General features: G+C 49.9%; 9 protein-coding genes across 9 annotated transcripts; 4 read left to right on the top strand and 5 right to left on the bottom strand.

Annotated features, from left to right (window-relative positions):
- Nucleotides 1-202: 202 nt before the first annotated feature.
- On the top strand, nucleotides 203-1,936 carry FSUBG_2735 (nitrile-specifier 5; the record flags this gene model as incomplete). The annotated part of the gene is made up of 1 exon (XM_036680540.1): nucleotides 203-1,936. One exon carries the CDS (start codon nucleotides 203-205, stop codon nucleotides 1,934-1,936), a length of 1,734 nt encoding a protein of 577 aa, XP_036541755.1.
- A 292-nt stretch (nucleotides 1,937-2,228) lies between these two features.
- Nucleotides 2,229-3,264, bottom strand: FSUBG_2734 (NADH-ubiquinone oxidoreductase 24 kDa subunit mitochondrial; the record flags this gene model as incomplete). The annotated part of the gene is made up of 3 exons (XM_036680539.1): nucleotides 2,229-2,597; nucleotides 2,733-3,023; nucleotides 3,142-3,264. The coding sequence occupies 3 exons, from the start codon at nucleotides 3,262-3,264 to the stop codon at nucleotides 2,229-2,231; spliced, it is 783 nt and encodes a 260-aa protein (XP_036541754.1).
- A 2,047-nt stretch (nucleotides 3,265-5,311) lies between these two features.
- Nucleotides 5,312-7,146, top strand: FSUBG_2733 (4-coumarate ligase; the record flags this gene model as incomplete). Its single annotated transcript, XM_036680538.1, has 3 exons — nucleotides 5,312-5,914; nucleotides 5,977-6,996; nucleotides 7,063-7,146. The coding sequence occupies 3 exons, from the start codon at nucleotides 5,312-5,314 to the stop codon at nucleotides 7,144-7,146; spliced, it is 1,707 nt and encodes a 568-aa protein (XP_036541753.1).
- Nucleotides 7,147-7,473: 327 nt separating this feature from the next.
- On the bottom strand, nucleotides 7,474-8,908 carry FSUBG_2732 (fad dependent oxidoreductase; the record flags this gene model as incomplete). Its single annotated transcript, XM_036680537.1, has 2 exons — nucleotides 7,474-8,601; nucleotides 8,654-8,908. 2 exons carry the CDS (start codon nucleotides 8,906-8,908, stop codon nucleotides 7,474-7,476), a joined length of 1,383 nt encoding a protein of 460 aa, XP_036541752.1.
- Nucleotides 8,909-10,079: 1,171 nt separating this feature from the next.
- On the bottom strand, nucleotides 10,080-13,575 carry FSUBG_2731 (WEE WEE-unclassified kinase; the record flags this gene model as incomplete). Its single annotated transcript, XM_036680536.1, has 3 exons — nucleotides 10,080-10,790; nucleotides 10,840-11,459; nucleotides 11,694-13,575. The coding sequence occupies 3 exons, from the start codon at nucleotides 13,573-13,575 to the stop codon at nucleotides 10,080-10,082; spliced, it is 3,213 nt and encodes a 1,070-aa protein (XP_036541751.1).
- A 5,233-nt stretch (nucleotides 13,576-18,808) lies between these two features.
- On the bottom strand, nucleotides 18,809-20,116 carry FSUBG_2730 (dCMP deaminase; the record flags this gene model as incomplete). The annotated part of the gene is made up of 3 exons (XM_036680535.1): nucleotides 18,809-18,853; nucleotides 18,948-20,041; nucleotides 20,095-20,116. The coding sequence occupies 3 exons, from the start codon at nucleotides 20,114-20,116 to the stop codon at nucleotides 18,809-18,811; spliced, it is 1,161 nt and encodes a 386-aa protein (XP_036541750.1).
- Nucleotides 20,117-21,623: 1,507 nt separating this feature from the next.
- On the top strand, nucleotides 21,624-23,857 carry FSUBG_2729 (ubiquitin-like modifier-activating enzyme atg-7; the record flags this gene model as incomplete). The annotated part of the gene is made up of 4 exons (XM_036680533.1): nucleotides 21,624-21,823; nucleotides 21,887-21,995; nucleotides 22,045-23,340; nucleotides 23,390-23,857. 4 exons carry the CDS (start codon nucleotides 21,624-21,626, stop codon nucleotides 23,855-23,857), a joined length of 2,073 nt encoding a protein of 690 aa, XP_036541749.1.
- A 722-nt stretch (nucleotides 23,858-24,579) lies between these two features.
- On the bottom strand, nucleotides 24,580-24,898 carry FSUBG_2728 (uncharacterized protein; the record flags this gene model as incomplete). The annotated part of the gene is made up of 2 exons (XM_036680532.1): nucleotides 24,580-24,652; nucleotides 24,711-24,898. 2 exons carry the CDS (start codon nucleotides 24,896-24,898, stop codon nucleotides 24,580-24,582), a joined length of 261 nt encoding a protein of 86 aa, XP_036541748.1.
- A 1,317-nt stretch (nucleotides 24,899-26,215) lies between these two features.
- On the top strand, nucleotides 26,216-27,017 carry FSUBG_2727 (glycosylphosphatidylinositol anchor biosynthesis 11; the record flags this gene model as incomplete). The annotated part of the gene is made up of 2 exons (XM_036680531.1): nucleotides 26,216-26,545; nucleotides 26,598-27,017. The coding sequence occupies 2 exons, from the start codon at nucleotides 26,216-26,218 to the stop codon at nucleotides 27,015-27,017; spliced, it is 750 nt and encodes a 249-aa protein (XP_036541747.1).
- Nucleotides 27,018-27,931: the final 914 nt, after the last annotated feature.

Raw genomic sequence — 27,931 nt, 5'->3', positions numbered from 1 at the left:
CATCCCCGTCATTATCGCCAGCATCATCTCACTTCGTACCTACTGTAGGTAAGCTCCCCCCCGCCGCTGACTGGACTTGCATGTTCCATTTTCTCCTCCTGCATCATCCCATTCATTCAGTCCATGTGCACATAAACCTACAACATCAATTAAACACCAATATTGCTCACACCTATCGGCCCTCAGGCCCATATCCATCATCATGGAATCTTTCTCTCTACTCAAGCGTCGTACCACCGACCTCCTCCACAATGTCCAGCAAAACCTCCCCTCGATGCCCATGCCTTCCGTTCCACCCGCTCCCTCAGCAACTCACCAGAAGAAGAGTTCTATGAAAGGGACATGGGAGCGCATTGATGTCCCTGAAGTTCCCCGTTCTTCCCATTCTCTCAATATTGTCCACGGAACCGCTTACCTCTTTGGCGGGGAGATCGAGCCCCGAAAGCCCGTCGATAATATTATGCATGTCGTAACTTTGCCTTGGTCTTCGGCTGGAGCCGACTACTTCAAGATCAAGGCATCCCCAGCCAAGCCAGATGCCCAGCCGAAGAAGGCTGAGATTCAGCAACCCGTTCAGCCAAAGGCCCCGGAGCCAGTCAAGTCCGACGAGAAGCCAGCCGAAGAGGAGATCGAGAAAAAGCTCGACGAGGTTTCTCTTGCGGAGGATGACGAAGAAGAAGAAGATGATGATGATGAAGAAGAAGAAGACGAATCCTCAGATGAAGAGGCTGAGAGCAAGTCCAAAGGTAAGCAGCCTGCTGGTCCAGAAAAATCGGAATTAGGCGATGTCCCAGCTTCACGAGTCGGCCATGCTACTGCTGTCATCGGGTCCCGTATCTTTCTCTTCGGTGGTCGCGGAGGTCCCGATATGCGACCTCTAAACGAAGGTGGCCGAGTTTGGGTCTTTGACACTCGCTCCAACACATGGACATATCTTGACCCTGCCCCTGTCGTTCCAGGTGGTGCAATCGTGCCCCAGCCCGCTCCGCGAAGCTATCACACAGCCACATCGATCGACCGGCCCCGAGACTTTGCTCCTAAGCGGCCCAAAGAACCTGAGACCTGGGGGCAGTGGGCACTCGGAGACACCTCTAAGACGGGCATTCCTCAGGCTCCTGTTGTTGGTAATGTGGCTGAAGATGCTGTGGATGAGGAGTCTGATGGCTACGGTACCTTCTTCATTCATGCTGGATGCCTCACCAGTGGCGAGCGCACCAATGATATTTGGGCCTTCAACGTCCATGACCGTACTTGGACTGAGCTTCCAGCTGCTCCAGGCCCTGCTCGAGGCGGCAGTGCCATCTGTGTGAGCAAAACCCGCCTGTTCCGCTTCGGGGGCTTTGACGGGCAAAGCGAGCTTGGAGGGCAACTCGACTTCCTCCACCTCGAGGTTGAGACCTTTGATGATAGAGGTACCAAGGGTGAAGTTGCGGTACGCGCGCGTGGTGGTTGGCAAACCATTCTCGAGAGTGATCCAAATACCAACTCGACTGAAATCCACGCTGAACCAGATCAGATCTGGCCTGAACCCCGAAGTGTCGCATCTTTGGAGGCAATTACTTCAGGGGCTGGATACGAATATCTTGTCCTGACCATGGGTGAGCGTGACCCAAGCTCAGAAGGCCACGAGGGTGCAGGCAAGTTCTTGAACGATGTCTGGGCTTTCCAGGTTCCGCCTCTGGGCATGACAGCCGCCAGCGTTACCGCTGCCATGTGGCAAGCTGTCGGCCGTAAGACAGGTGAGGGAAAGTGGACGAAGCTTGATCTTGAGCCATACGACGATGATAACAGTGATGAGATGCCTGTGGCGAGAGGCTGGCTTGCGAGCGCCCCGATGGTTGAACTTGAGGAGAGCGGCATTTTGATCTGGGGAGGTTTAGGTGAAAACAATGAGCGTCTTGGGGACGGTTGGATCTTGCGTGTGGGCGATTCTTAGGTGAAAATGATGAGGGATTGAGTAGGTAATTGGTATGGATGTAGTATTCCTTTTTGGCGTAATATGTTCTTTGGCAATTGTATCAAACGAATGACTGGAACGAAGAAACAAAGTCCTATGCAGACGCAATACTTCACACAGCATATCATATTAACATTGACGAGAATCCACGCATTCTATACCTGGGAAAGCATTTGACATGACGTTATGTACAGTAGAAGCCTCCTCCCGCCGGACACTTTTTGCATTTCTTGCTATTGAACTAAAAATGAGAGAGATAATTGTTAAAATTCTACAGGTCCGCCCTTGTGGTCTCGGTTCCCCAGGGCTCCGCGTTAAGGCTTGTTTGGCCAGCACTGTTCTCGCATGTGTCTCGGCTGCTGAGAGGACCAGGCTTGGGGACGTTGACAGTAGAAGGATCGGAAGCAGTAGCCTGTGCCCGAAGGGACTTGAGGAGATCCTTCACGGAGGCGGGGGTGAGATCCTCGTAGTAGTCGTCGTTGATCTGGATCATGGGAGCGTTGACACAGGCACCGAGGCACTCGACCTCGAGAATGGTGAAGAGACCGTCGGCAGTGGTCTGGCCCTGCTCAATTCCGAGCTCCTCCTTAATAGCCTTGACGATGACATCGGATCCACAGCCTCCAAGTTGGCAAGGTGTCTATTGGTGCCGTTGTTAGTGGGTTGTGCTTTTAGAGTATTCGGGAATCTTCAATGACGTCTAATCGTCATCGCCAGACTAGCGTGAAGCAATTGCAATCGACCAAGGCGTCCTTCATGCAGAAAAACAACATACCGTAGTGCAGATTTGAACAAAATATTTGCCCACGGGAGTTCTGTTGTACATGGTGTAGAAAGAGGCAACCTCGTACACTCGCATAGGAGGCATCTCAAGAAGACGGGCGACCTCGTTCATGACGCTGATGCTGGTGAAGCCGTGCTGGCGCTGGCCAAGGTCTAGCAAAGGCATGACAGCAGCCTTCTTATACTGGGGAGGGTATCGCTTGAGGATCTCGGCAATGACGGTCTGGTTCTTCTCGTTGAACTTAAAGGGGATGTCGGCGTTGTTGTCCTCGGTGTTTCGATGCTGTCATACGGCCATAGGTCAGACAAGTTGGTTCAAATCGCTAGAAATTGCGCGCCGATAGATCTACCGTGATCTATGGTCCAGGGTCGCAATTGACAGCGCCAATTGGCCTACTTACCACCATGAGAGTGTCGCTTCGTCGGCTTGCTGTGAGAGAGAAGGCGGCGCGAGACTGAGGGCGGCCAGCCCGGCACACCGGCCGGATGGCGGAGCGGATGAGGGGAGTAAGCTTGCTCGCCATTGTGAATAGTTTAGGGGTGCTTTTCCTGAGCGAGCGGAGCGGGTGTCGTCGCGAAGGCGGGAGGGCTTCCAAGGTCGTCGGTTCCGGATCTTGTCAAAATGTCGCCGTCGTAGCGAGCATTACAATTCGAGTTGGAGCTGCTTGCAAAATCAACGTCGATGATTGGTGTGTTTGGCCCAAGGTTTAGCCGTCCCGGTGTGGGCCGATACATGAAGAGGCAGAGAGGTACGTATCGTCCTTCGTGAGGTGTAAGTGCCCGGAGGTGGATTAAGGTAGGTACCTAGGTAGTACCTAGTACCTACTTCACCTAGGTATCTCAAGCTGCCTCATCTTGAATCCAGAACAGCTCAATCATCGATGTTTCTATGGTTAACTTACGATGATTAGCCTTCTCATAAACCCCCATTGTTGATTGCGTCAAACAGTAACTCGAGTCGGCCACCAACGTAAGAAATTTACTGGTAACTCGATCAAATACCTACCTACACCCCTCGAGAATCGCTTTCTCGCAAAGACCAAAGGGCATTGGGGTGAATGGACCTGTGTTAACAGAATCTCTGCAACTCCCTTCTCTGACCAAAGCTATCCCGCCAACTCACGACCTCTGTCTTCATCACTTACACATAACGCGCTACGAAAACAAGTTTCGTGAATTTGGTGGGACCACATGCTTCCTCTGTTCTTGTACGCAATCTCATACATTCCTCTTGGTATCTCAACCACTGAGCATGTTGTGAATCACGATTCAATTTCAGTAGCTTATGACACAACCTGCTGTGAAGTGAGTAAGTGTTGTTGAACGACGATCAACATTCGTTTTGGAGCCTTAAACTAGAAACCAGATCCAATTGGATTCATTCTATTATGGCACACAAGCAGGATCCAACACGCCGATCTCTACGATGCTGTCAAACAACCGAAACTCAAGTCATCCGCTACCAGATTTGTCTTCGTACATGATCTTTCAGGTGGGACAACCGAAGAGTTACAGCATACTCGATTGTATGTACAAGAGATGCTTTACACTCGCTTCCTCGCGTGCAGAGGTTAAACGAAAGGGTACGATGGTCAGGGCAATATAAGCTTAAAAGGGTTTCGTTGTTTAACCTTCTTTAACCGCAAGACAAGACAACCCCGATTCAAGGTGACTTTGCCACTTCGAATTGGTATAGAGCCTCCCACTTGATGTTTGGGGAAGCACAATTGTGTAGTTCGGCTAGAGGCTTACTTCTGGCAATGAGACATCAACAGTGGATTGGGTACTAAGGTATCACCACCTTTATGCTGTGGTTCTGGAGGCTCATCACACAGGACTACCGATGACAACTGGTCCTGTAATTGCCAACTCACCGGGCTGGGCGCATAAAACCAGTAAATAATTTGCTGGCCATTGATGCGATATCCGTTGTTGTTGTCGTAGGTTTCAGATGGCGGGGACAGAGAAGGAAGTCGGCGTTGTGATGGCTGGAATCCAGTAATGAGTGTAGCTAATTTTAGTTAAGCGGCCTCATCACTCTCTAAAAAAGGCTGAGGAACTACAGCATGTACAAACGGTTCGTGTACGTATGTGTATAATATCAAGCCTGTTCGCATCAATAATTCAGCCACGGTTGTAATTATTGAATCTGTCGTTCATTTGTTTCTGGTGACATACTTCATCGTGAGTTGATAACCACTTGCTCAACTCCGTCGTCTGGCTCGATCTCAGAGTGAGAGACCCTTGTTTCTGACTACTAAACTTGCCCATTTTTAAGAGCTAGGATCTTTCAGCTAATATCTTAGTTCTAGAGCCACTTTGGAAGCGCCAGATCTTAAATGAACTACAGAAAGAGGTAGGTAGATGGCGCACCTCCTTCCTGAGGTTTTCAGCTTGGCTTGGCTTGATACATCTATTCTCTGGTAGGCAATTGCGACTCGTGTGAGCTGGACCTCTTTCCATCTTACAAACAAAGAGAACCTTGCACTGCACTCCCTCTGACTGGTTATACTAAACTCGATCTCTCCCTCTTAAAACATCGATATCTCGGCTTGTCGACAACATCGCACCATGCCAATCGAATCGCGATTTTCGGTGTCGGTTCCTAATTGCTCGATTCAACAATGGATATTTGGCTCGCCTTCAAGGCCATTACCGGATCAGAAGGCTTTCATCGATGCTGATAACCCCGAGCAACGTTATTTCACTTACAACCAAGCTCGATTGTTTGCGAAGCGTATCGCCGTCGGTCTTATCAACAATGGCCTTAAGCCTGGTGATCGTGTTCTCCTCTTCGCTAGTAACAGCTTATTCTTCCCGACTATTGTGATGGGCATTTGGATGGCCGGGGGCATATTCACGGGAGCTAACCCTGGATATGTCACTCGAGAGTTGGTCCATCAACTTCAAGATAGCAAGGCGTCATTCGTCGTTGCCGCGGAGAGTGGCATGGAAGTGGCATTGGCTGCTGCCTTACAGGTTGGTATGAAAGCTTCACAAGTCTTTTTGTTGGATTCGACATGGCCAGATTCACCTGTTGAGACACAACCTAGAGAAGGCAGTCGACACTGGACAGAGCTCATTGCATCCAGGCCAGAGGGCGAGAGGTTCCAGTGGACGGAGCCAAATGATTCTAATGACTCTATCTGCTCTCTCAACTACAGCTCAGGCACTGTAAGTCATTCTTTCAATTTGGTCTTGGTCCTGAACAAGTACCGCGAAGCTAATAACAATAGACTGGGATACCGAAAGGTGTCGAGATCTCACATTACAATCATGTTGCGAATAGCTGCGGTGTGACTCTTTTCCATAAACTCCATCCCGACTACGAAGCTCGCCGTCAACGTGCTGCTGCCTTGTGTTTCCTCCCCATGTATCACGCCTTTAGTCAAGGCTACTTCATCACCAGCTTCCCTTGCGAGCGCGTTCCTGTATATATCATGCCTTCTTTTGACTTTCCTAAGATGCTCGCACACATTCAAAACTTCCGCATCACGAAGCTTCTCGCCGTCCCCCCTATTCTTGTCCTTATGTCGAAACACCCACTTGCACGCCGTGCCGACCTGAGTAGCATCGACATGATTGCATCCGGTGCTGCCCCATTAGCGAAGGATACACAACGCGAGATAGCTGGGATGATACCTAGGGGCGAGAAAGTAGTACGGCAAGGTTGGGGGATGACTGAAGCAACCTGCACCGCATTGTCGTGGGACCCTAACAAAGCTCCCAGCTCTGCGGCTGGTGAGCTGACGCCAGATTCCAAGGCCAGGTTGATTCATATCGAAACTGGAGAGGAAATTACGACTGCCAACACACCAGGAGAACTCTGGATCACGGGTCCTACGGTGATGCGTGGCTACTGGAGAAACCCAGGTGCAACCCAAGGCGCATTTGTTACTGACGCTGAGGGCACTCGATGGCTCCGCACCGGGGACGTTGCATATGTGGAGGAATACGCAAAAGGATCACTCTTTCATATCGTGGATCGCGTCAAGGAGCTGATCAAGGTTAAAGGCATGCAAGTTGCTCCAGCTGAACTCGAGTCTCTCCTACTTGAACGACAAGATGTTGCAGACGCTGCGGTTGTTGGGGTCATGGTCAACGGCGAGGAGCTCCCACGAGCCTATGTCGTCAAATCAACAAACGCAAAAGACACATCTGAACAAGACATCGCAGACTGGCTGGCTAGTCGTGTTGTCAAATACAAACAACTCAAGGGGGGAGTGGTCTTCGTCGACGCTATCCCCAAAGTTCCTGTAAGTCTATCGTCCTTCTCAGTAAGAGGCGTTGCAAGTTTGAGGCTTACATATTCTTACTCAAAGTCGGGCAAGATCTTGCGTAAAGCTCTTCGTGAGCGAGCAAAACGCGAAGTTAGCGACGGCCTTGAGGTGCGCGCCAAGCTGTAGGTCAGCGGCAGCGACGGGCGCGCAAGCTAATATATTGCAACACTTCGCAAATCATAGACTTATTTGCGTACGCGATGATCTACGAAGTACGGGCAAGTCGATAAGGAAGTATGTCACGATATGTGACAGAAAGATTTGTTCTGGCTAGGATCAGACTGAGCAGAGTTTACTTGTATCAATACGTCTGCATAAAATTATTAGTATCAGGGAGGCTGTCTCAACAAGCAACAGTAGCATGTCTCATGGTTTTTGTGCCAGGCGCAATTTTATTTCCATTAATCGTTGCACAAAGGCCTCGTCATGGCCCTTGCTATGAGACATTGTATTTCAGTTTCCATCACCAATCATCATCATGACTTCGTCTAACAGTGTTGAGGGTATCTTCATATCTCGAGCTCTATCAACTCGCCCTCCATCAATTCGATATTGGGCTGGTAGCTTCACACCATCGGCGATCCCCAATATCTCCTGGGCAACCGCTATTCCACATCTCGCTGCAACTGGCATACCATGCCCCGTATAAGCAGCACTAAGCCAGAGGCCACCATCTTCACCGCCTAGAGAAGCGGGTAGTTGGCCAACCCATGGATAGCCATCTTTCGAATAGCCCATAATGCCAGTCCACTCATAAGTAGCTTGAAGAGAAGTGTCCTCGGGTTCTTCTGGTGCCCTTAGCTTGAGGGCCTCACGAAGTGAGGCACGCAATCGCTGAGCTATAGCTGGGTCGATCGAATCGTCCCGCGATAGTCCAACTTGGCCATCGGATGAGCCTAGTCTCTCACCGCCAGTGATAAGTTCACCCGAAGGCCTCTGGACAAGATAGTCGTCTCCTCCATCTGGTGTCCACCACACGTGGCTATGCTCCAGTGGTGAGCTGCCTTCTGAAGGGGTGAGAGCAGCAACTTGACCACGCACGGGAACTATGTACCCAGATAGCTTTGGAATAAGGTGTGAGGTATAAGCGTTAGTTGCTAGGATGACTTTTCTGGCTGTTATCTGGCCACGAGGGGTGTGGAGAACCCACGAGTCACCAACACGCTGGAGGTGATCCACGGGCGTCTTTGTTTGAAGATTGAAGACGCTCGAGGCGTTCGCTTCAACAAGACTCTCAAGAACCCAGCTAACAAGCTTATACGGCCATAACTTAGCCGCGTTAGGCTGGTATATGGCAGCAGATGCCCCTGAAACTCGCAGGTTCTTGAGCTGCTCCTGATCAGTTGTAACCTTGATGTCATCCGCAAGGCCAGGGTTGGTTTTCTTTAGACGATCTAGATGTCGGGTCACGATGTCGAGAATTTCTTGTGAAGGGACGCGGTGCACACCTCCGACTGTCTCCCAGTCACAAGGGATATTGTGCTCTGATACAAGGTCCTTGAGGAAGTTAAAGGTATCAAGTTCAAATTGAGCGACTGGAGCTTTGGAAGCGTAAATAAGGGGCTGACAATGGCCGCCATTCTGATGGCAATCAGTAATCCTGTATAAAAGACTCTTAGCAGACTTAACTCACTCTTCCTGTAGCTCCCCAACACGCCTCTCTTGCCTCGAGAAGCATCACATTCTTACAGCCCCCCTTAAGAAGCTCTCTAGCGGCAAATGCCCCCGTGATACCACTGCCAACGACCACAACATCAGCTGTGGAAGGGAGCTCAGCTGTGGTGCGATGCCCGAGGAGCTTCTCAGAGGGTTTGTGATGCCAGTACGATTTTGTGCTCTCAGTGCTAGGCAATTCGGCCTGTCCTGGTAGTAGCGTGGGGATTGTCATGGTTTAGCTGAGGTGTTTTTATGTATATGCGGGTGCTGATGTGAGACCAGATAAAAGTTTGAGGTAAGTTACGGAGATGTAAGTTGGAAATCTGGTGGGTTATGTATCGAATGTGAATCCGTCTTAGTAAACCCCCGCCTCTGACAGCAGTTTATTGGGGGGCGTTGGCATACTTTTAGATGTATTACGTCGTGCATAGGAGCTATAGATAGACTGATATGATAAAGAGCTGCAGTATCGGAGGCGTTTGGATATCACGCATACACATACAACTTGATACACAGCCAAAGCAAAGTGTTGATTATGAATTGATCGTATCATGTTCATGCCATTTCGTCGTCAGAATCATCAGCAGCTATCAGATCAAGCTCCCCCCCCATCCAGTGACCTTTCAATCCATCCCATTCTGCCTTGATTCGGCAGTGGGCTTCTAAAGTATCCTTCCACTGCTTGTGTGTATGCTTGCTCAAAGAGCCATTACTATAATTTACAATATTCCAGCGTCTCATGTAGCAAATCCTGCACCTTCCAATGACTCGATTCAATCATTTCTCAAAGACAACCGTCTCTTTTTGGCTCCTCCATATGCTGTGTCCAGTGCTGTTGCTCCTCTCTGCTGCATCCTGCAGAGGTTTGCCGGAACTTTTGATTATTACTCCCACCCAATATGCGCTGTAACCACAGCATGTCTAATGCTTTCCGGGGTATTTCGTACACGCAGTCTCGCTGATGAGATGCAAAATATTCAAGCCATCTTCTTGAGGGGGGCACATTCTTCAAACCGTGCTCTCGCTCCCTGTGGCGTACAAAGAAAAGTTGACAAATGAAAGAAAAAAGAAAAAAAAGTTCGGTCCGGGGAACAGTCGTCGCATGCCTAGTAGCGACAGCCTCCGAATCGAAGGTTGAATAAAGAACTCAACAAAACGCCATGGGAATAAATCTCCCACTAATGGCTTCCATTCCTCGTGGTATTCGTGTCGTGTCGTAGTAGCAAATAATGTAGATGTCGTCAGAGCACATAATTCCTCCTGGTCGTGAGTGCTATGTTCCTAGTTCGAGCCAGGTTCTCTAACATCATTCCGGTGTAGTTCTCCCCATTAAAATCGCAAAAAGCTTCTTCTCGGTAGACCTCCAGTGCTATCCAGAGTGAAATGCAACCAGGTAATTCCCTCTAGACGTCGGTCATCTCTGTGTCACTGTCACCACCCTCTGCGATGGAAATAGGGATCAACTCCTCATCAGGTCCCCAGTTTCCTTCATAAACAGTTGCTGGTGCGGCGCGGTGATGACCAACCCATTGCAGGCCCTCAAGTTCCAGAACCTGGTGTACAGTTGGTCGCTCACTGGGCTCTTGGGCCGTCATCCATCGTACAATTAAATCCAGAGAACTGTTGTGGGTGGCATTAACCATGAACTCGGGAGGTTGCAGTAGTTCCGATCGCTTGGATGGGCCAAACAAGTTGCTTGGGTCGTGCGTCTTGCCACTTGTGAAATCATCGCTGTGCATTATCTCGGTAGGGTTACCAGTGGCATCTCGCTGGACCTCAATAGAGGGGTTCCAGGTGAGACTTGGCACTTCGGAAAGATCTCCAGAGCGGAGGGCGATCCAAGTAGGTCCATTGTCAGGTAGGACAACGTTGGCGGCTGTCTCAAGGATGATGAGGCCAAGAGAGAAGACATCGGCGGACTGGCAGGATTTACCCTTGAGCATCTCAGGGGCCATATACTCACGATCGCCCTCAACATCCACGCATTCGGCAGATGAACAGGATTGGGCTAGGCCGAAATCACCAATCTTGAGAACACCTTCGAACGTAACAAGAATATTGGCCGGCTTGAGATCCAGGTGCATGAAACCTGAATCGTGAATATCCTTCAGGCCCTATAGAAATGTTAGTACGCATAGAGCAGAGAAGTGGTTTATAACTTACCAAGCACAGGTCCTGGAGGATTTTGAAGATGCGAAAGTCATCTAGTCGTCCACCTCGTCCGACAGTGCCAAGAAACTTGTCGAGAGTACCCTCTTCGCAGTACTCTGTTTGGATATAGAGATGGTTATTGTAGTCCCAATGATCGAAGTACTGGACCACATGCTCAGAGTAGCTAAGAGTCCTCAAAATCTCGGCCTCTCGGACCTTTGTATCCCGATCCTTCGGTCCCTGGAACGCATGCTTGCTCTTCTTTACAGCATAGACTCTGCCCTTGGTGGGGCTTGTTGTCGGGGTTGTACTGAGGTTGCCAAATGTCATTTGATGGTCCGCCTGAGTGACACGATAGACAACTGAGAATTCACCCTTTCCAATCTGCTCAACTTTGTCAAATCGGGAGGATAGGCTTGCATCAATGTCAATGTTACTAGTACGGGCGTTCACGGGAGTAACAAGGAGGCTGGTAGATGATCGCAAGTCCCGTCCTGCCGTTGGGGTGACGGGAGGTGGCATGTTATCAGAAAAGCCATCGCCAATCTGAGAAATAGATAATCGGCTGGTGTCGAGAGGCAGCAAACTCTCACGTGGTGTTTGCGGTGTTCGTCGTCCATCAAGGGGGCTGGCTGATTCACAGAGTTTCGATTTAGTAAATTTCTCATGAGGAGAACTGAGGGAATGACTCAAAGAAACTGTGCTTAGTTGAGAAGGAGAGTTCAATCCCCGTCGAGCCCTGGAACGGCCAAACGAAGATAGAGGCAGATGCGAAGATGGGGAATACAGACGTCCAGCATCGGTAAGTCGACTTGAATGGTCGACTGTTCCAGCTGGTCCGTCCGTTGTTGGGACTTCCGACTTACAAGTTGCTTCTCGAGGGATAGAGGTGCCGAGGACCGGAGTAGTGGAGTGTAATGTTCGGTTGGCAGTTGGGCTATGGTTATCATGGCGACTCTCAAAAGAGTACTCGCTGACCTTGCTAAGGCTAGGAGTCAAAGTGTTCTTGGTTGGAGTAGGGGGAGCGTCGCCTTCCATGGGCGTGGAAAAGTCAATCGTTTCACCAAAGAGCTTGTGCTCGTCGCCATCCAGGCTAAGGACACTACCGCGACGTGCACTCCTAGAAGCACTGCCACGCTGGAATATCGACATGCCCTTGCCTGGCCTACCAAAACTGGCTGTACTGTTACCAAATGGGGTGGAAGGGAGACCGCCAAAAGAATTCCGGTTGTTACCCCTCTTCTTCATGGCACTCCCAGCCGGTGGAGGGAAAGTAGCGAACGGGTTAGAGTGTTTCTTGCATGGTGTATCGGGAGGGGCCATCTTCTTGTCGGCATCCTCTTCGGGGTTTCGGTTGACCTTGGAAATAAGTCCAGTAGAGTTGAAAGCACCCACCCACAGCTGCGAGTTGCTGGGTGTCGCCATGGCCTTGGACATGTCATTTGGGCGAGTAGGTCGTGTCGCATTGAGAGGCAGAGATCGTGAGAAAAGGTGAGGTCTGGGTCGATCTGGCATTCGGGGCACGGGAGCATAAATAGGTGCTTCCTCGGTTAGGCTGTTTCCTGAAGACGATGTCGTCAGTGTCTTCGATAGAGGATGTGGTTGGTGGGCCTTGTCGCCAAAGAAAGTAGTGGGTGGTGGTTTCGAGGTCGGCGTTGTAGTAACAAAGGGACTCTCTTGAGGCACGGGAGGAGGAACAAATTGGTCCAGAGAAAGGCGAGGTCGACTTCGGACAGGAGAATATTCGGAGCTCATCTGAGCCAGCTGTCGTTCACCGGATCGTTTTCCCCATGATCCTCGCTCCCCGTATCTTTGTTGTAGAGTTGACTTACGTAGGGACGATGACCTCTTAGGAACATTCGTCGTCGCAGGTGTTGGTGAGGGCGCGGGATCGCGGAATGGTGATCCGCTAGTACCCGCAATCTCATACTCGGTAGATGAGTCTTCATGTATATAGAAGCTCTGTGAAGATGTCGTGTTGGCACCAAAGATATTTTGGTCCTCGTTCTGGCCCAGTCCCGATATTCCATGCAAGCTCCGTCGCTTAGCCACCGGGCTTCCCTGGCTCGGTTGGTCCAGATTCATGGTTGCGTCGCTGCGCTTTAATGACCCGTTGTTTGGGACCACCTGGCCATCATTGTTGGAATCAAGAGACTTGAGAAATGAGGTCGGCGAAGATCCAGCGACGTCGAGAGTGAGGCTGCGTCGCTTGACGGGACTGACAGAGATAGGGCTTGTAGCTCCCAGAGCCTTGTTCTCTTGCCCTGATGCATCGATAACCGAGGCCAAAGGTACCGCAGGTAGTGAGTTGCCGCTATCAGGAGCCATGTTGAGTGCCCTCTTAAGGGGGCTCTTGGGAGATGCGCGTGCTCGTGTCAATGGTCTTGAGGGCGATGTCTTACCGGCCTTGGCGGAACGCAACGAGAGCCTGACGCTGGGGCGGAAAGGTGTAAAGGCGGCTGAATGCGGGGCACCGTTGATGTGAGGAGGTGCTGAGCGAGTGTGGGACGGTAGAAGTTGTTGGTTTTGCGGTGTTGCGCCAAATCGACGGCAAGGCGATTGAGGTGAGGTTTGGTGGGGGCTTTCGGGGCTCAGCGAGTTTTGGGAGTTGGAACGCGTCAAGAACTTGGAAGGTGATCGCGAAATAGAGCGTCGCAGAGTGCGGACTGCCGATGTGACGTCGATGTGGTGGGCGTGGGTTGGTGATGGTAGGGCGAGTGTGCCACCGCTGCTGTTCGAGAAGGACATTGTGAGGTTGCGAAGTGCTGCGCGCTGCGGTGATGCGCGAGCAGATGACGCAGTAAGGCTGATGGATATAAACAGTTAAACAACTAGGCCTTATCGATATTTACTGCTAGGGCGACGGGACCAGTGAAGAATGCAGTAGGTGGAATAAAGGTTGCGGACGTTGGTGAGCCAAATGTGCAAGCCGTTAACGGTGTTGCGTGAAATGGCCAAGTCGAAGATGTGAGAAGAAGCTCGACGCGATACCCAACAAATCGCAAAAAGCTATGCCAGTCTCACTCGGATGTCGAAGGTCATATCATGACTCGACAATTGAGAGTAAATCAGACGCTAAAGCGAGGGAGGCAGAAGGCAGAAGTTCGTTGAGTGCAGGCTTCCGTTTAAGTGCCCGAATGGTGATGTCGTCGACAACGCAGCCGGATAGATACCTTAGATAAGAGTGGTTCGATGTGAAATCGCGTTGAGGTTGAGTAAATATGAGTGATTGTCGACAGATACAAATATAAAAAAAAGTGTGAGGTTGAGTAGAGGAGGGAAGTTGGTAGAAGTTGGAACTGCTAAGCAGTTGTAGGAGTAGTCGTGCTGCAGGTGGTAGTGTCGTGTTTCGTACAAGCAAGATGGACGTCCGGGTTGGAGTTGGGGGTGGGCGAGTTGAAGGGACGAACGGGAAGACAAGAGAGTTAGGTCTAGTTAGTTAGTTTGGGTGTGGCAGTTGGACCATGGCGCTCGTGAACGGGCATGGGCTACTGATCCTGACACAAACTAACAAAGTTGTGTGTAAAGAAGAGGCTAATGAAAAGCAAATTGTCCCTGCAGTTGTCGTTCGGTCTTGTCTCTGCTTTTACTTTGCTCTTGCTCGTCAAGTCTTTGTTTTGTGGTTTGTTTGAATCCACAAGCAGCAGAGGTTCAGAGCAATAATACCCGTCGTGTACACACAGTACCCCTCGTGTGGCTGCGTTGAAACCCAAGAACCCTTCCTCAGGGCAGAACGTGGATACTCCAACTGGGGTCTGGTGACTCAGAATATCAGGTCGAAAGGACAACGACTGGTAGTGGTAAGTCAGGCTGGTATGCACTCGCCTGGGCTTTCTTGGTGTCTGTGTTGGAAAGTTGGTGCAGACGACAGTTGACTTGCAAGTAGAAAAGACCCAGAGGGTGTGACAAAACACTAGTGAGAGATAGGACAGGATGGGATGAGAGTGGAAGGGAGGGCGCGCAGGAAAGAGGATGGATGAACAAGACAGCCTGGAGTGAGTGGTTGGAAGAGAGGGTCCGCCATAGACGGATGGGGATAGGGAGCGTGGGAGCCCAGGGATGGCGCGTGTTGGCGCTGGAGGCTAATGATTTGGTGCACGCCCTGTACTGAAAATATGAGTTAGTGGGGGGTTTCCAGTTGTCTACAAGCCTCCCGTCTTTAACCAATATTCAATATATCAATTGATGAGGGACGGGAGAATCAATAGAGCAGTCAATATCATAACATGAAAATAACGCGCGTACTCTACATCAGGGAGGCAAATCTAGTTTTGTGTATCCGTACTCGTCCTCTACCATCCAAAAATCTCTTCGTCATATTAAAGAGGCTGGAAAACAACAAGCTGGGGTAAAGGCGCGCGACAAGTGACACATTTGTTTACACGTTTTCCTAAAGAGGAATAGTGTCGCACGAAAAGACGCGTTTCTCCAAACAAAAGCCAGGGGTGCAATAACATACATACAGACATCAACTCACTAACACACCCTCCAGGCTGGGCCCTGTTAGCGAGTGGCTTCCTCCAAGGATGGCGCCGGGAGCTGGTCCCCGTAACTCAACCCGCTCATGGCCCGTCCATGTTCCATCTCAAGCCTCTGAGCTAGCTACGGATTCTTACTCTACGGAGTGCTCTACTCTACTCTACAACAGGTACGGAGTAGAGTAGCACTGATCTCTCTGTCTCATCGATCAGGGCACGTTCATCGGAACAATCACATTCCTTCGTCGCGTCGTCATATCCCAAGATTCTATCTCCATGTATTGATGCTTCCTCCTCGTCACCCGTAGGTAGGACAACCGACTTATTGAATAACGACGATCGTTGATCGTCAGGGAAAACTTCGTTGCCTGTGACTGAATGTTCCTGTGAACTTGTTGAGCCTCGATGCCTGTTGCGCTAGGACTCTTGTAAGTGAGGGCCACGATATATCCATGGGTAGAGCGAGTCTCGAGTGGTTCCTGAAGCCAACCTCAAACTTCAGACTAACCAGCATCTCTTCTCCGTCTACGAGAAAGAAAGAGGTAAACGGATACGAATACAATAGGAATTACCCACTTGAGAAGAATTCTGGTTCTTTCTCGCTCACACCATCCAGGTTGAAATGGCCTCTATCAAGACCAAAGTTCGTGTGGAAATCTTAATCAAGAGACTGACATGTAAGTCGGACATCCAAAGCCCTTGTTCGTCGATACCCCCACTGGGCGCCTCTCAGCGCCAGTGCTCAGGGGTATTCCCGTCCTTCAGACGCTCCTCTGATGAGGCTCAAGCCATCCATCGCAAGCCACCTCACCCCTGAGACCTCCCCTCAGGGCCAGGGACTTCTCTGTCCTTTCCAGCCAGGGGAGATCCCATGGCACTGGCAGTTGGCATGGAATGGCGCCCGTTGGACTGAAGATCGCCTCTAACATGGCATGGAATTCTGGTGGAATGGCATGAGGTCAATTCTTGGTGGCGCAAAAAAGACGAGCGCTTCTGCTGGTCAGTCTCGAGGTCGCAGTTGTTGTAGGACAGCAGCATCTACTTAGACGCTGGAGTAACTGTCCCAAGATAGATCGAAGGTCGCAGCACGGGCACTTGCACTGGCACTCGCAGGTTGCAGCGAGTCCAAAGCAAGATACGATTGGGACGGGGGGTTGGGGCCGCCGTGCCTAGAGCCCACCCGTTCGCTGGCTCCCGTCCCCTTCAGACCATTCAGCGTCATGATCGTCGCCGTCACTTGCTGGTGGGCATGCTTTATCCCGGGTCCCATCACTTGCTTGCTTCGTCCAGGACTGGGCTACCTCGAATGAATTGTGTTGTACACGCTGTACAACAGAGACAACGTCAGCCCTGGCTAGTCAATGGGTACAGTCACTACAGCTTGGTTTTCGTTACCCTGCGAGTTCCTCATACCAGCCACTTCCAATGGATGAGTCTTCTCTCCTTCTTCCAGCCGCTCAGTGGCCCTCTTGTTCAGGCCCTCTCTGCCTCCACCAGCAGAATCAGTAGCAGTCATGACATGGCCATACCAGGCCAGGCCAGCTCATCGCATCAGGCACAGGCACCTCGAGGCTAGCATCAGCATCGGCGTCAACCATGTCCTGACCTACATCCCGATTCGCCGGCCCCTCTCATGACGCGCAGGAAATCTTCCCATTCTGATCAAAACAAACAAACGATTTACTTCCCCTATCCTCTTGTGCACTCCCCCACTAGCTGACGGTGGTAATTTGAGCTTTAATTGTGCTCTTTATGCCAACCAGCCCATGTCATCTCGCTTCTTATGAGTGAGTCCGGGGTGGCCCCCACTATATGCGAGAGGGCACTGCGCTAACAATTCAATTGTGTGCGCTCGCCTCGGGGAGCAAGAAAACAACAGATCTTGATATGGAGTGTCAAAATAAACTTAGTAAAAGTCATCCTAAGCTTATGCTATATTACCTAAATCTTTTTGTCACTTAGGATCGAGGTCCTGAGTTTTCTTTCTTCCCCTAGGCTCGTCAGTTGTTGGGCCTGCGTGTGGACAAGAAGAGGCACAAAAGCCCTGCTCATAAGCCTGGGGCCTGGGCCAGAGGGACCACAAAGCGCATCAAATCGAAAAGCTACGCATCGTACTTTTGAGATTTGAAGCTCCTAGCATGTCGTCCATCTAATCAACTGCCAATCAAGGCCATCAATCGGCATTGCCTCTACCGCTGCTGCTCCGTGCTTCTTGATCGGGGGTTTTAGATCAACTCACATATCGACTTACGCGGAGCACCATCGTTACTTACACTAACATAATGAGAGATGCTTCATTGTTCACATCCTACGTACAGATCAGCTCAACTCAATTCACTCACATGCATCCCCCGCGGTCGCATATTTTACACTAGACAGGGGATGCAACTGGCTGTGCACAACATTCAGTGCCAACTTTGTTGACCGCCTGACTTGGTTGCATATTTTATGGGACATCGCTGCAGCTAGCACGCCGCTGAAGCACACCGCACAAGTCTGCGGCTCTGTGAAATGAACCCCTATGCAGTTCATATTATAAAGGGCCGTGTAAGTGGCCTCTGGCGGCAGCGGTCTACATCTTTCAGCGCAGCTTCGCCAACTTCGACATACTCCCGAGCCCCTATTCGCAAACTATTTCCTGTAGGTGGTAGCCGTTGTCCTGTTGTTGCGATGCAAACGCACGATGCGTTCAGGCGTGATGAAACAAAGCAAGATTTTGTTACAGCCGACACATTCGAGAACTTGGGCGACATTAGTTAGCATGTAGTCGAAATTAAGCGCTCGGATAAAGGATGTAGATATCGAATTTATTCATGTGCGTTAAATGTTGGTCTTGCATAAGAGACCGTCGAGAACAGAACCAACTTGAACCCAAGCGCACCGTTATCCGAAACGGAAGACACAGACATACGCCATGACGCAAAGTGGCTTCATTCTCATCTTCCTATAACTGCGGCCAAGTGGGCTATGACTACCCTGTAGTGTTCTAGAGTTCGGCGTTATTGGGCTTGGTGACCTGCTGGCCTCAATAATGGGCCACGCTGGCAATGTAAAACGCACCTCGACGGGCCGTCTGCTTGCCTGCTTCTGCCGGTGAGGTTTCGGTGCAGCGATGCAATGCTTCAGTGGACTCGGGATAGGGCGGATACTGCATGAGAAAGCGTTGCATATACTATTTGATTGGACAATTGGACACCACATTCGCAAGGGAGTCAGCGAGGGGTACGGTAACTTTGCATGTCAACTCCAGCCTTTGACCAAAGTCTCATATGCACCTCTCTGTGAGGGAGGATCGAGATGAGCGAATTTTGCATGCCAACTGAGGTGGGTGATCCTGAGCACGTAGTCTTCTGGCATCAAATCTTGGTGAAGCAATTCCAGTACCGTGTTCTGCTTTTTTCAATTCAACAAGCCACATTCTGGGCAAAATCCAGCGTCTCTCTCAAGATTCCCCACAAAGGCATAGCAAGGGATTATAGTGAGACGGCCGAGATACCGACGATCTAATAAAGTTCCATCTTCTCGAGATGAATCAGACCATTAGGCGGCTAGATCTGAGTCAGTATCAAACTCTCAAAAAGCAGCAGTGAATGACAGAAGTTCGTCCAGATCTGGACTCGAAGGGAGGGTTCATGTACTCACTGGTATGAACTGTCTCAGCTTCACGCCAGCCTCCCTAAACACCCGGGCTGTGTCGTTGTCCATGCTGTATGTGTGAGCGTAGACAACCTCGCTAATGCCCACCTGGCAGATTTTGATACTGCATGTGAGGCAGGGACACGTGTCGCAGTATAGGACAGAACCCTCCCGTATTCTTTCTCGTCCCGCTTCCAAGAGCGCGTTCTCTTCGGCATGGATACACAGGCAAGTCGATAAGCCCACTCCGGAGCTGTTGCCGTCATTGCACCTTGGGCAGCCTCCTTCAGTGCAATTCTGTAGTCCCCTTGGAGTCCCATTATAACCGGTGCTAATGACCCTGCGTTCTTTGCCAACAAGCACACATCCGACTCTACGCTTCATGCAGTTGGAGCGTTGTGCAGCAAGGGATGCCAATTCCATAAAGTAAGTGTCCCAGCAAGGGCGAAGACGATCAGGATTTGGGATGTCCAGCTTGCCAAGGGTAGCATAGAGGTGCGCTAGAGAGGATGATGTGTTGAGTAGTCTCACAACAGCACGCGAGATAAGGGGTGAGAGGCCTTTCTCTGCGTCGTATAGGTGGGTATCACTTTCTGTGACAAAGTCTTCTAGACTCATGTCAGGCTCTCCCGCATGCCTCTGCCTCGCGCGGTCCTGGAACCGTCGCCAGCGGACCGTCAATGGCGCATCGACGGACAGCAAGAGGAAGAAAGGTCGACGAAGAAAGACGTCTAGAACTGCCTCGGTGGGAATGTCAGTAGTGACAAAGCGGCTGCGCCAGCGTTTCGTCACAAAGTCGAGGAGTTCCTCAGCTGTGGAAAACACGTGTTGCGGACCATCCCGGAGAGTCAGCGTGGTTTCAGAAGAAGACTGGTAACCATTCTTCGTCGTGAGCGCTGTTGAGGTCAGAGCGCCTTTGAAGGCTGTCGAGTCAGTAGACTGTGATGGAGAGTCTGCACCATGTTCCTCGGGTGAAGCGGATTCGGCTCCAAGCGAGGTATTGGACGGTCTTGGCCGGGATTGTGGCTGTAGATGGAGGAGTTTGAATCCATGATGCTCAACGAGATATTGGGCCACTGTCTTTTTGCCGGAGCAAATACCTGATCTATGTGAGTTTGTGACTTGACATGGGAAGTTTGGGATATGCTCTTACTGCCGCAGACGCCGATGAGCATACTGTGGTTCGATGCTGTTTTTGTCCTGGAGTTAGTAGAGGCAAAGTCAGGAGCAGGCTTTGGATGATGGATGTATCATGCCTCACGTTGGGATTTTTTGAATGGCCATTTAACGCGTACGGCGACTATTCTAAGCGCGTCGCGGAGTGTGGGGGTGCACTGTTCCCAGCTGTGACCGTTGTTGTTCTAGAATGTCTACGGAACGCTTTGAGAAGTGTCGCAAACTCAACTTTGAAGGCGGCCGACAAGTTGACAAAGTACCTATGTTTCTCCATCTTACGAGTTATCACGAACATCTCGATCTAGTTAGACATTTCATATATATAGATGCTGTGAGTTATGATCAAAGCGTGCATTCCAACAGTCCGAGAAAGCTTGAACCCTTGAATGTTTCAGACACAAATCTCTCGTTAATGAGATGGCGTCCTTACGAAGAGGGTCACATTCTTTAAGTGAATGGTGGAGATAAATCTGAACGGGTGTATGCTGGATAACTTCCGATACACCGAGTTTGTGGTTGTGAAGAACGTGTTTCCCCTGTAGCTGAGGTGATGGTAAATGAGTCCGAAGGGGTCATTGTTTGTAATGGAAGGGAATAACTGGGTTTTAGATATCGATTACCTTTTCTCCGTAAAATTTGAAGCTGGATTACTGACGGTGATACTTCGTTGCTTTTTGGCAAGCCATTTCATATCATCGTAGCCGGGAAGTCTTCAACGGGATGACATCCATAGCGTCGATCTAGGGTATGGATATGACAACGCTTTATATAGACATAACCATGACTCTACCATGACGATGTATTAAGAAAACCAAAGTAGAATACTATGAATACTGCCGTTTTCCTTTTGATTTTACATGCGCTTCCGGACTTGCACGCACGATGGCCGCATTGCAGGCAGCGAACAACATCACACGACTTCCACTTACCCTATAACGACCTGTGTCCTGGGATTACCTTATGTGAGGGACGTCTGTTGGCGATAAGACCTGGTCCGATAGGAGGCTGCGTGACGCCGCCCAGTACCCCGCGGTGGGGCTAAAGGGAGACAAGAAAACGTAGGATATTTATCCTGAATAGTAAAAAAATGATCTAAATGCCTCCTAAACTTACACTAAAGCTGTCTAAGTATTTTTATCACTTAGAGTCAAGATCCTAAGTTTTCTAACGCCCTGCCTAGCTACTAAGGTAGGTATGACCTAAGTTAGAGCTCCACCTAAGGTCACCAGTGATGGTCACTTATCCGTTCAGGTGAACCTTCCATAAGATCACTGAATAGGTACACATAACTCTACCTTATATTGGAACATTAGCATAAGCAGTGATGATCCTATGATCGGCCGGTATCAAGAACCATCAGGGTTATCTGCGTCAGAGACGCAGTTGCTGCCTTAACCAAGAGATATAAATACCCAAGGTATCAGCAGCTGAGACGAACCTTCCTCTTTCAACCTACCTACCCAAGCGCCTGCCTCACCAGCGTCATACGAACCTGGAACCTTCACGATGACGGCCCCTCTGCAATTTGCGCCTTTCGTCCCAGAGATCGAGTTGTCGTTCTACTCGGCACTCTTTGCCTCGAAACTTGAGCATGATAAGCTCGACGACTCAGCGCGGCGCATTCTTGGTCTCTATGAACCCCGCTTGGAAGAACCAGAGTCCAGCTGCCGCATGCAGATATTAGGGAATTCCCTCACAAGCAGCAGGTAGGTCCGCTGTTTGATTTATGCACAGTCCTTCTCTGACCATGGCAGAACTAATGCGCCCAGTCCGCCTCTTGGGACAATGAGGGCCGAGGGAATCATTAGGAACGTCAATACACTTGAGGATTTCAAGAATACAGACATGCCTGCTATGCTCAAGACTGCTGGCCGACAGGTATATACGAGCCCACCGAGACTGGAGCACTGCTGACAACTAGCTCTAGATCTGGGATGCGATCAAAGATGGTAGTATCTACTCTGTTCCATCCCTGCTTTCGTCATTCATCATACTCTCATACGCGGACCTGAAGAAGTACAAGTTTAAGTACTGGTTCGCTTTCCCTGCTCTGCACTCTGATCCTTCGTGGAAGCGATCCGGCCCAGCCGAACGTCTCAACTCCATGGAGAGCACGGCGCTTGTTGACAGGGTAGGAACTTGGAGGTACAGTGTCGACTCCCGCGAGCATGGCTTCTTTTTGGTCAAGAAGGTACACGGTGAAGAGAAGGATACAGATGATCCGGAGTCTTCGCAGGGACTTCCTTTTCGATGGGAAGTTGCCTCACTGCGAGAGTTTGAGAATGGCTTCTTCGACCAGGTGGCTGAGGGGGACCGTTACGTTGCGTTTGTTGATCCTTCGACTTACCCAGAAGGCCCTGGATGGCCCCTGAGAAATTTCCTGGTCCTTATCCGACAAAGGTTCCATCTGACAAAGACAAAAGTGATCTGCTACAGAGACATCCAGGCAAAGAGACACGAAGCTCGCAGCGTTATTCTTCCAATCGACATGGATCTAGTCGAGAACTTAGAGATCACTGAAATGCCCAAGGTTACTGGCTGGGCACGGTCGAATAATGGCAGACTCCAGGCACAGCAAGTCAACCTAGGAGAGTATATGGATCCTGCACGACAGGCTGATGGATCTGTCGATCTGAACCTGAAGCTCATGAAATGGAGGATCGCCCCTGAACTCGACCTAGATGCGATTAAGAATACGAAGTGCCTGCTACTTGGCGCTGGTACGCTGGGAAGTTATGTCTCCAGAAACCTTATGGGCTGGGGTGTCCGGAAGATAACGTTTGTGGATTACGGGCGAGTATCATTTTCCAACCCTGTCCGACAGCCACTTTTCAACTTCCAAGACTGCCTCAAAGGAGGAAAAGCGAAAGCACCTCGAGCTGCTGAAGCATTGAAAGAAATCTTCCCAAGCATAGATAGTGAAGGGCACACGCTGTCTGTTCCTATGCTTGGTCACCCTTACATAGAAGAGTCGAAGACTAGAGAGGAATACGAAAAGCTGGAGAAGCTCATTGACGAACACGACGTCATTTTCCTCCTCATGGATTCAAGAGAGTCTCGATGGCTGCCAACGGTCATGGGAAAGGCCAAAGGAAAGATTGTCATGAACGCTGCCCTTGGCTTCGATTCGTATGTTGTTATGCGACATGGCTCTGAAGGCCATGCCGAAGGGCAGGCACCGCTTGGTTGCTATTTCTGCAACGACGTCGTGGCCCCAGCTGATGTAAACTTCACTTTCCACTTCCTAGAGCGTAACTAACACATTCTTTTAGTCTCAAAAGGACCAGACCCTGGATCAGCAATGTACGGTCACTCGACCCGGTGTTGCAGCGATTGCGTCTGCCCTTCTTGTCGAGCTTCTATCAAGCTTGTTACAACACCCCCTAGGTAAAGATGCACCAGCACCACAGCCAAGTCCAGGAGTAATTCCAGAGCGAGACCCACCTGACCATCCCCTGGGTTTGATTCCGCATCAAATAAGGGGCTATGTCTCGACATTTCAGAACATTGTTATCCGTGGCCAATCTTACGACTGTTGCAGCGCATGCAGCCCCAAGATTCTTGATGCCTACCGCAATGACGGATGGGACTTTGTGAAGAAAGCGTTGCAAGAGAAGGATTATGTGGCAGAGCTATCGGGTCTAGCCGAGGTGCAGCGAAGAGCAGAGGAGATGGCTGCCCAGGTTGACTGGGATGAGGACGACGACCTTGTCGAAGATGGTGACGGAGAGCTAATCTAGGGTATACTGGTCTAGAGGCATTCCGAGTTATAGTAAATTTCCCTAAGTTTACCTCAGTTTAACTCAGTTTATATTATTTTACCTTAGACTACCTAAGCCTATAATAAATTTACCCAAGTTTCCTAAATTTGCCTAAGTTTGCTAAAGTCTACCTTAGTCTTTTTTATTTTAGGCTGACAGATTCAAACAATATGTGTCGAAGCGGACATGTTGTAAATCTGCAGAGGGACATTCGGAGTATAACTCGGCGTATTTGGGGGGTTCATGAGATATTGCCAGGGAGCCGTTTCATTGCAAGATAGAGTTCTCAAGGATGGCGATCGCTAAAGTACCCCATATCGTTGATACATCATGCATGGGACGATTCGTGTAAGTGAGGTAATCTGAATATCAAGCGGGGTGCTTGAGATAGACTGCGAATATTGAAGACAATTGGCAGTGATCATAAAAGAAAGAAGGTTTGAAGTTATAACATATGGAATTATGTAGTTCTAGAAATTTATCATATGTAGTCGTAGATGGGTTGCTTTAAGCACCCTTCCTGCAATGCACCTCAACGCCTTTCCGTGCTATGTACAAGTGACTGTGCATTGTCACAATTGGCCCCAATGTCCAAGTATCCATGCGTGTATGTGTGCATGTGTTTATCGAGTAGTGATGTCGTCGAGTCTTGCTCGGTCGATGCCTATCCAAGAGAGTGGGTGTTTCTGTATCTCTATCCTTTACAATCTACCGTCGAAGGCATACTGGGCAGCGAGGGGCCAGCCGAGGATGACAGTGAAGCCAGGGAAGAAGCTGAGACGGTGTTAGTCGATATGGTATTGGCAAAGACTTAGATGTCAGAGCAACTTACAAGAGAGCTTGGCTTCCAACTCGCTTGAACATCTTGGCGTAGTCGGGCTTAGCAGGCTGCTGAGTGATGGGAAGACGCTCGAATGGGTGAGACTCCATGGCTCGGCCAGCGTTTCGCATGGCAGTGAGGAGAGAGAATTGGCGGCGCTGAACAGCGCGGGCGGCAGATCGAACAACGATGGGAGACATGTTGATTGAAGGAGTTTAGAGGAGTTGAGTTGGTGTAAGTGGTTTGGTTGAGTTGAGTTGTTTTTTGAGGTGAATCGGTTTCAAGTTATCCTTGGAGAAAACCCAATAGTAATATACCCAAAGAATTGAATTGAGTGGTGAAGATGCTTGTTGAGTGGAGAGTTGTTATTGCTCAGTTGATGCTTTAGATGCTGATGGTGATGAGAGAAGAGACTATCTTTGGGGACGAGATGGCATCCTCTTATACAGAATTGTGATGCCGATCATTTTTCACTAAAGATCAAAAATTTGGTCAAGGATTCCTTCAAACGGCGACCTCCCATAACCCGTGCAGCCGGATACATCCATTGTGGTCAGATTTCATCTGGTTTGGCGACCATCATGCCACTGTAGAGACCTGGATCCTGGGGTATTAGAGGGTGTTTTGACAGCTGGCCAATCACGTCTCACCGTAAACCATCAGTCAGCACAACAGCCCAGAGGTGCATGGCACGATTTCTAGGGCGTCGAGGGCAGTGGTGGTGCGATTCTGATTTGGCCGGCGGGGACCGGTGACGCTGGCGATTGGTCAATTGGCACACCCTTACCAACACCCTGTTTCTCCCGTCAACACTTCGTCGTTATCGACTGATTCTGAAGGATCCCAAAAAAGGATCTTAGAAGTTCTGGATCCCAAAGGAAGCAATGACCTGCGCTGTTTCCGGGGAACGGCGATGAAGCAAGTGGTTGCATTCGTGAGCCTGGGTTGCAAATATTAATAACACCAGGGTTTGCCATGATATGATAGTCATTCAACCACTCACGAGGCTCTCATGCTTACCCCAAAATGCACATGCCCATGTCGTTTCTAGTCGCGTTCTAGGTTCTGGCCTAGATTGACAGGACAGCCCAGATTTGATCGCATGAGATCCAGATGATGACAACCATGCCATGATTGATTGCCCTGGCTCTCGCCGATGCCGCTGCCGCTGCCGATGCCGATTCTGGTTCATTCGTTCCCGTGGTTTATTCTTAGTCTACCTATTCCCGTGCCGATGGTAGACCTCTTTCGGAGAATTCTAGCTCAAAAGGAGTCATCCAGTTGGTGTTGTGATACCATGAGCCAACAACGCGGAGTAGAGAAGTTTCGGAGCCGAACGTTAGGCCGGCTTTTAATGTCATGTGACCTACAACGTGATTTGGTGTCCAGCTACAGCTGTCAACTCAAGCTAAGCTAAACCACCCTGTTGGCGATCGCGACGAGACAAGCTACGAGCGATTGCTCAATACACACTCCTTTTACGATTCTCGTCAATGCCACTTGTCGACCCCGTCACCATGTCGACAACACTTGTCAAGAGCGGGACCGCCGCCCAACAACCCGCACCCAAGGCCGCCGTGCCCGCGATTCCGCTCGTCAATTCTCCTGCCGCTCTGCCCGCATCAGTCGCTCATCAGCTGTTGCTCGCTGGTCTGTTCTACTGGCGCTTCGATGCCCTGGTGGCCGATCCCGTTTCGACTCTTCAGACTGGCCTCCCAGTTGTTGCTGCCATTCAGGCTGTCTATCTTGTACTGAGTCTTCCACCAGCGGGATCCTCGGGGTCTTCCAAGAAGCCTCGTCCTGGTGAGAAGAAGAAGTCGGATGGACGGGAGGCAAAGGCTATTCCTGTAAGTAGATATGTTGTGCGTGGAAGTCACGAAACTAATGCCAATGGTATAGACCGCCGTTATTTCATTGCTCCTAGCTCTAATCCTGACACCGGCTCTTCATCTCCTCCTTGTCCTCTTTGGCGCGCCATTCCTTACACACGTCCCTCATACATTCTTGTGCTGCGCACATATCGCCGTCCTCGCGATCTATCCTGTCTTCTACGTTCGTGGTTCTGACCCCGTGCCTCTCCAGGCTGTGATGGGTGTATCAGCTCCATTTGATCAGACATTTGGCGGCTTTGTTGGAACAGTGGTAGGAGCTTGGCTTGGAGCTGTTCCCATTCCTCTTGACTGGGATCGCGAGTGGCAGAAGTGGCCCGTCACCATTGTTGTCGGTGCTTACATTGGATATATCGTTGGATCTCAGATCTTGGGCACCGTTTTCTTTGGAAAGCGCTGGGAAGTAACTGCTGAAATCAAGGAGGAATAAGCCATTGGTTCATGATAAGAACGCTAGCCCTAAGGTATTCTAAGATGCCCATATGACAGGTCGCCCGAGATTTATGGCTTTGGGTACATTGTCATGTACTATGGCAAAAAGTTTGATATAATGAGATCATCTACTATCATAGCGATAAGAACATGTACATAATAATGAATACTGCATTGGCTTGCCGCTTCTCCACTGATAAAACACGAATTCATAGCCCTGGTGAATAGATACCTGTTTACTGTGCTATTGCCGAAAGTAATTTCCTTCATGCCTCCATTTCAACAGTGCAGCTCATTATGTTGTCTAGGGATGATTCGAGGTAGTACATGTGAAATACACTGTACCCTGTTCGAGATCTAGGTCTTCCATATCCTCAGTATATTGCAGAATTTAGGTGATGGACACTGAAACTATGCTAGATCGTTGATTTAGCCATTATTTGTGGTTTCTCATATAGTATAGACAGCCTTCTGCATGCATGACACTATCAGATCAAGTCTCAGCATACGTAAGAACTAGTTTTCCCTCAATATCTCTAAATCAACTGGCCCTTGGCGGTCGTTCTAGTTGCCTTGGCTCAGACGTAATTGGTGTATACATGGTTGGGCGAATCGGACGTATGTAAAGTCATGTTCATTTGCTGATGGCCTGTAAAGGGCCGCCATATTCAGAGGTTACCGGCGGAACAAACACTGATAGCTGAAAAGTTACCTGACATACGAGAGGATAGTATTATCAAACCCGATTAACTTACAATGCCGGCACCGAGTTCAATAGTCTGACGAACGCCGTTCTGACAATTTGACTACCTCCATTGATTGACTGGAACCACTGGATAGAGAAGGGTGATGCTCGGCTTGCGTTTGCCAGTGCGAAAATCCTCTAGGACTGATCGCCATTGGGCGAACCGT

Source organism: Fusarium subglutinans (genome assembly GCF_013396075.1).
Source record: "Fusarium subglutinans strain NRRL 66333 chromosome Unknown NRRL66333_c0000024, whole genome shotgun sequence".
Lineage (NCBI taxonomy): Eukaryota > Fungi > Ascomycota > Sordariomycetes > Hypocreales > Nectriaceae > Fusarium > Fusarium subglutinans.
The sequence above is the reverse complement of the archived record's forward strand: the minus strand, read 5'-3'. Positions and strand labels throughout refer to the sequence as shown.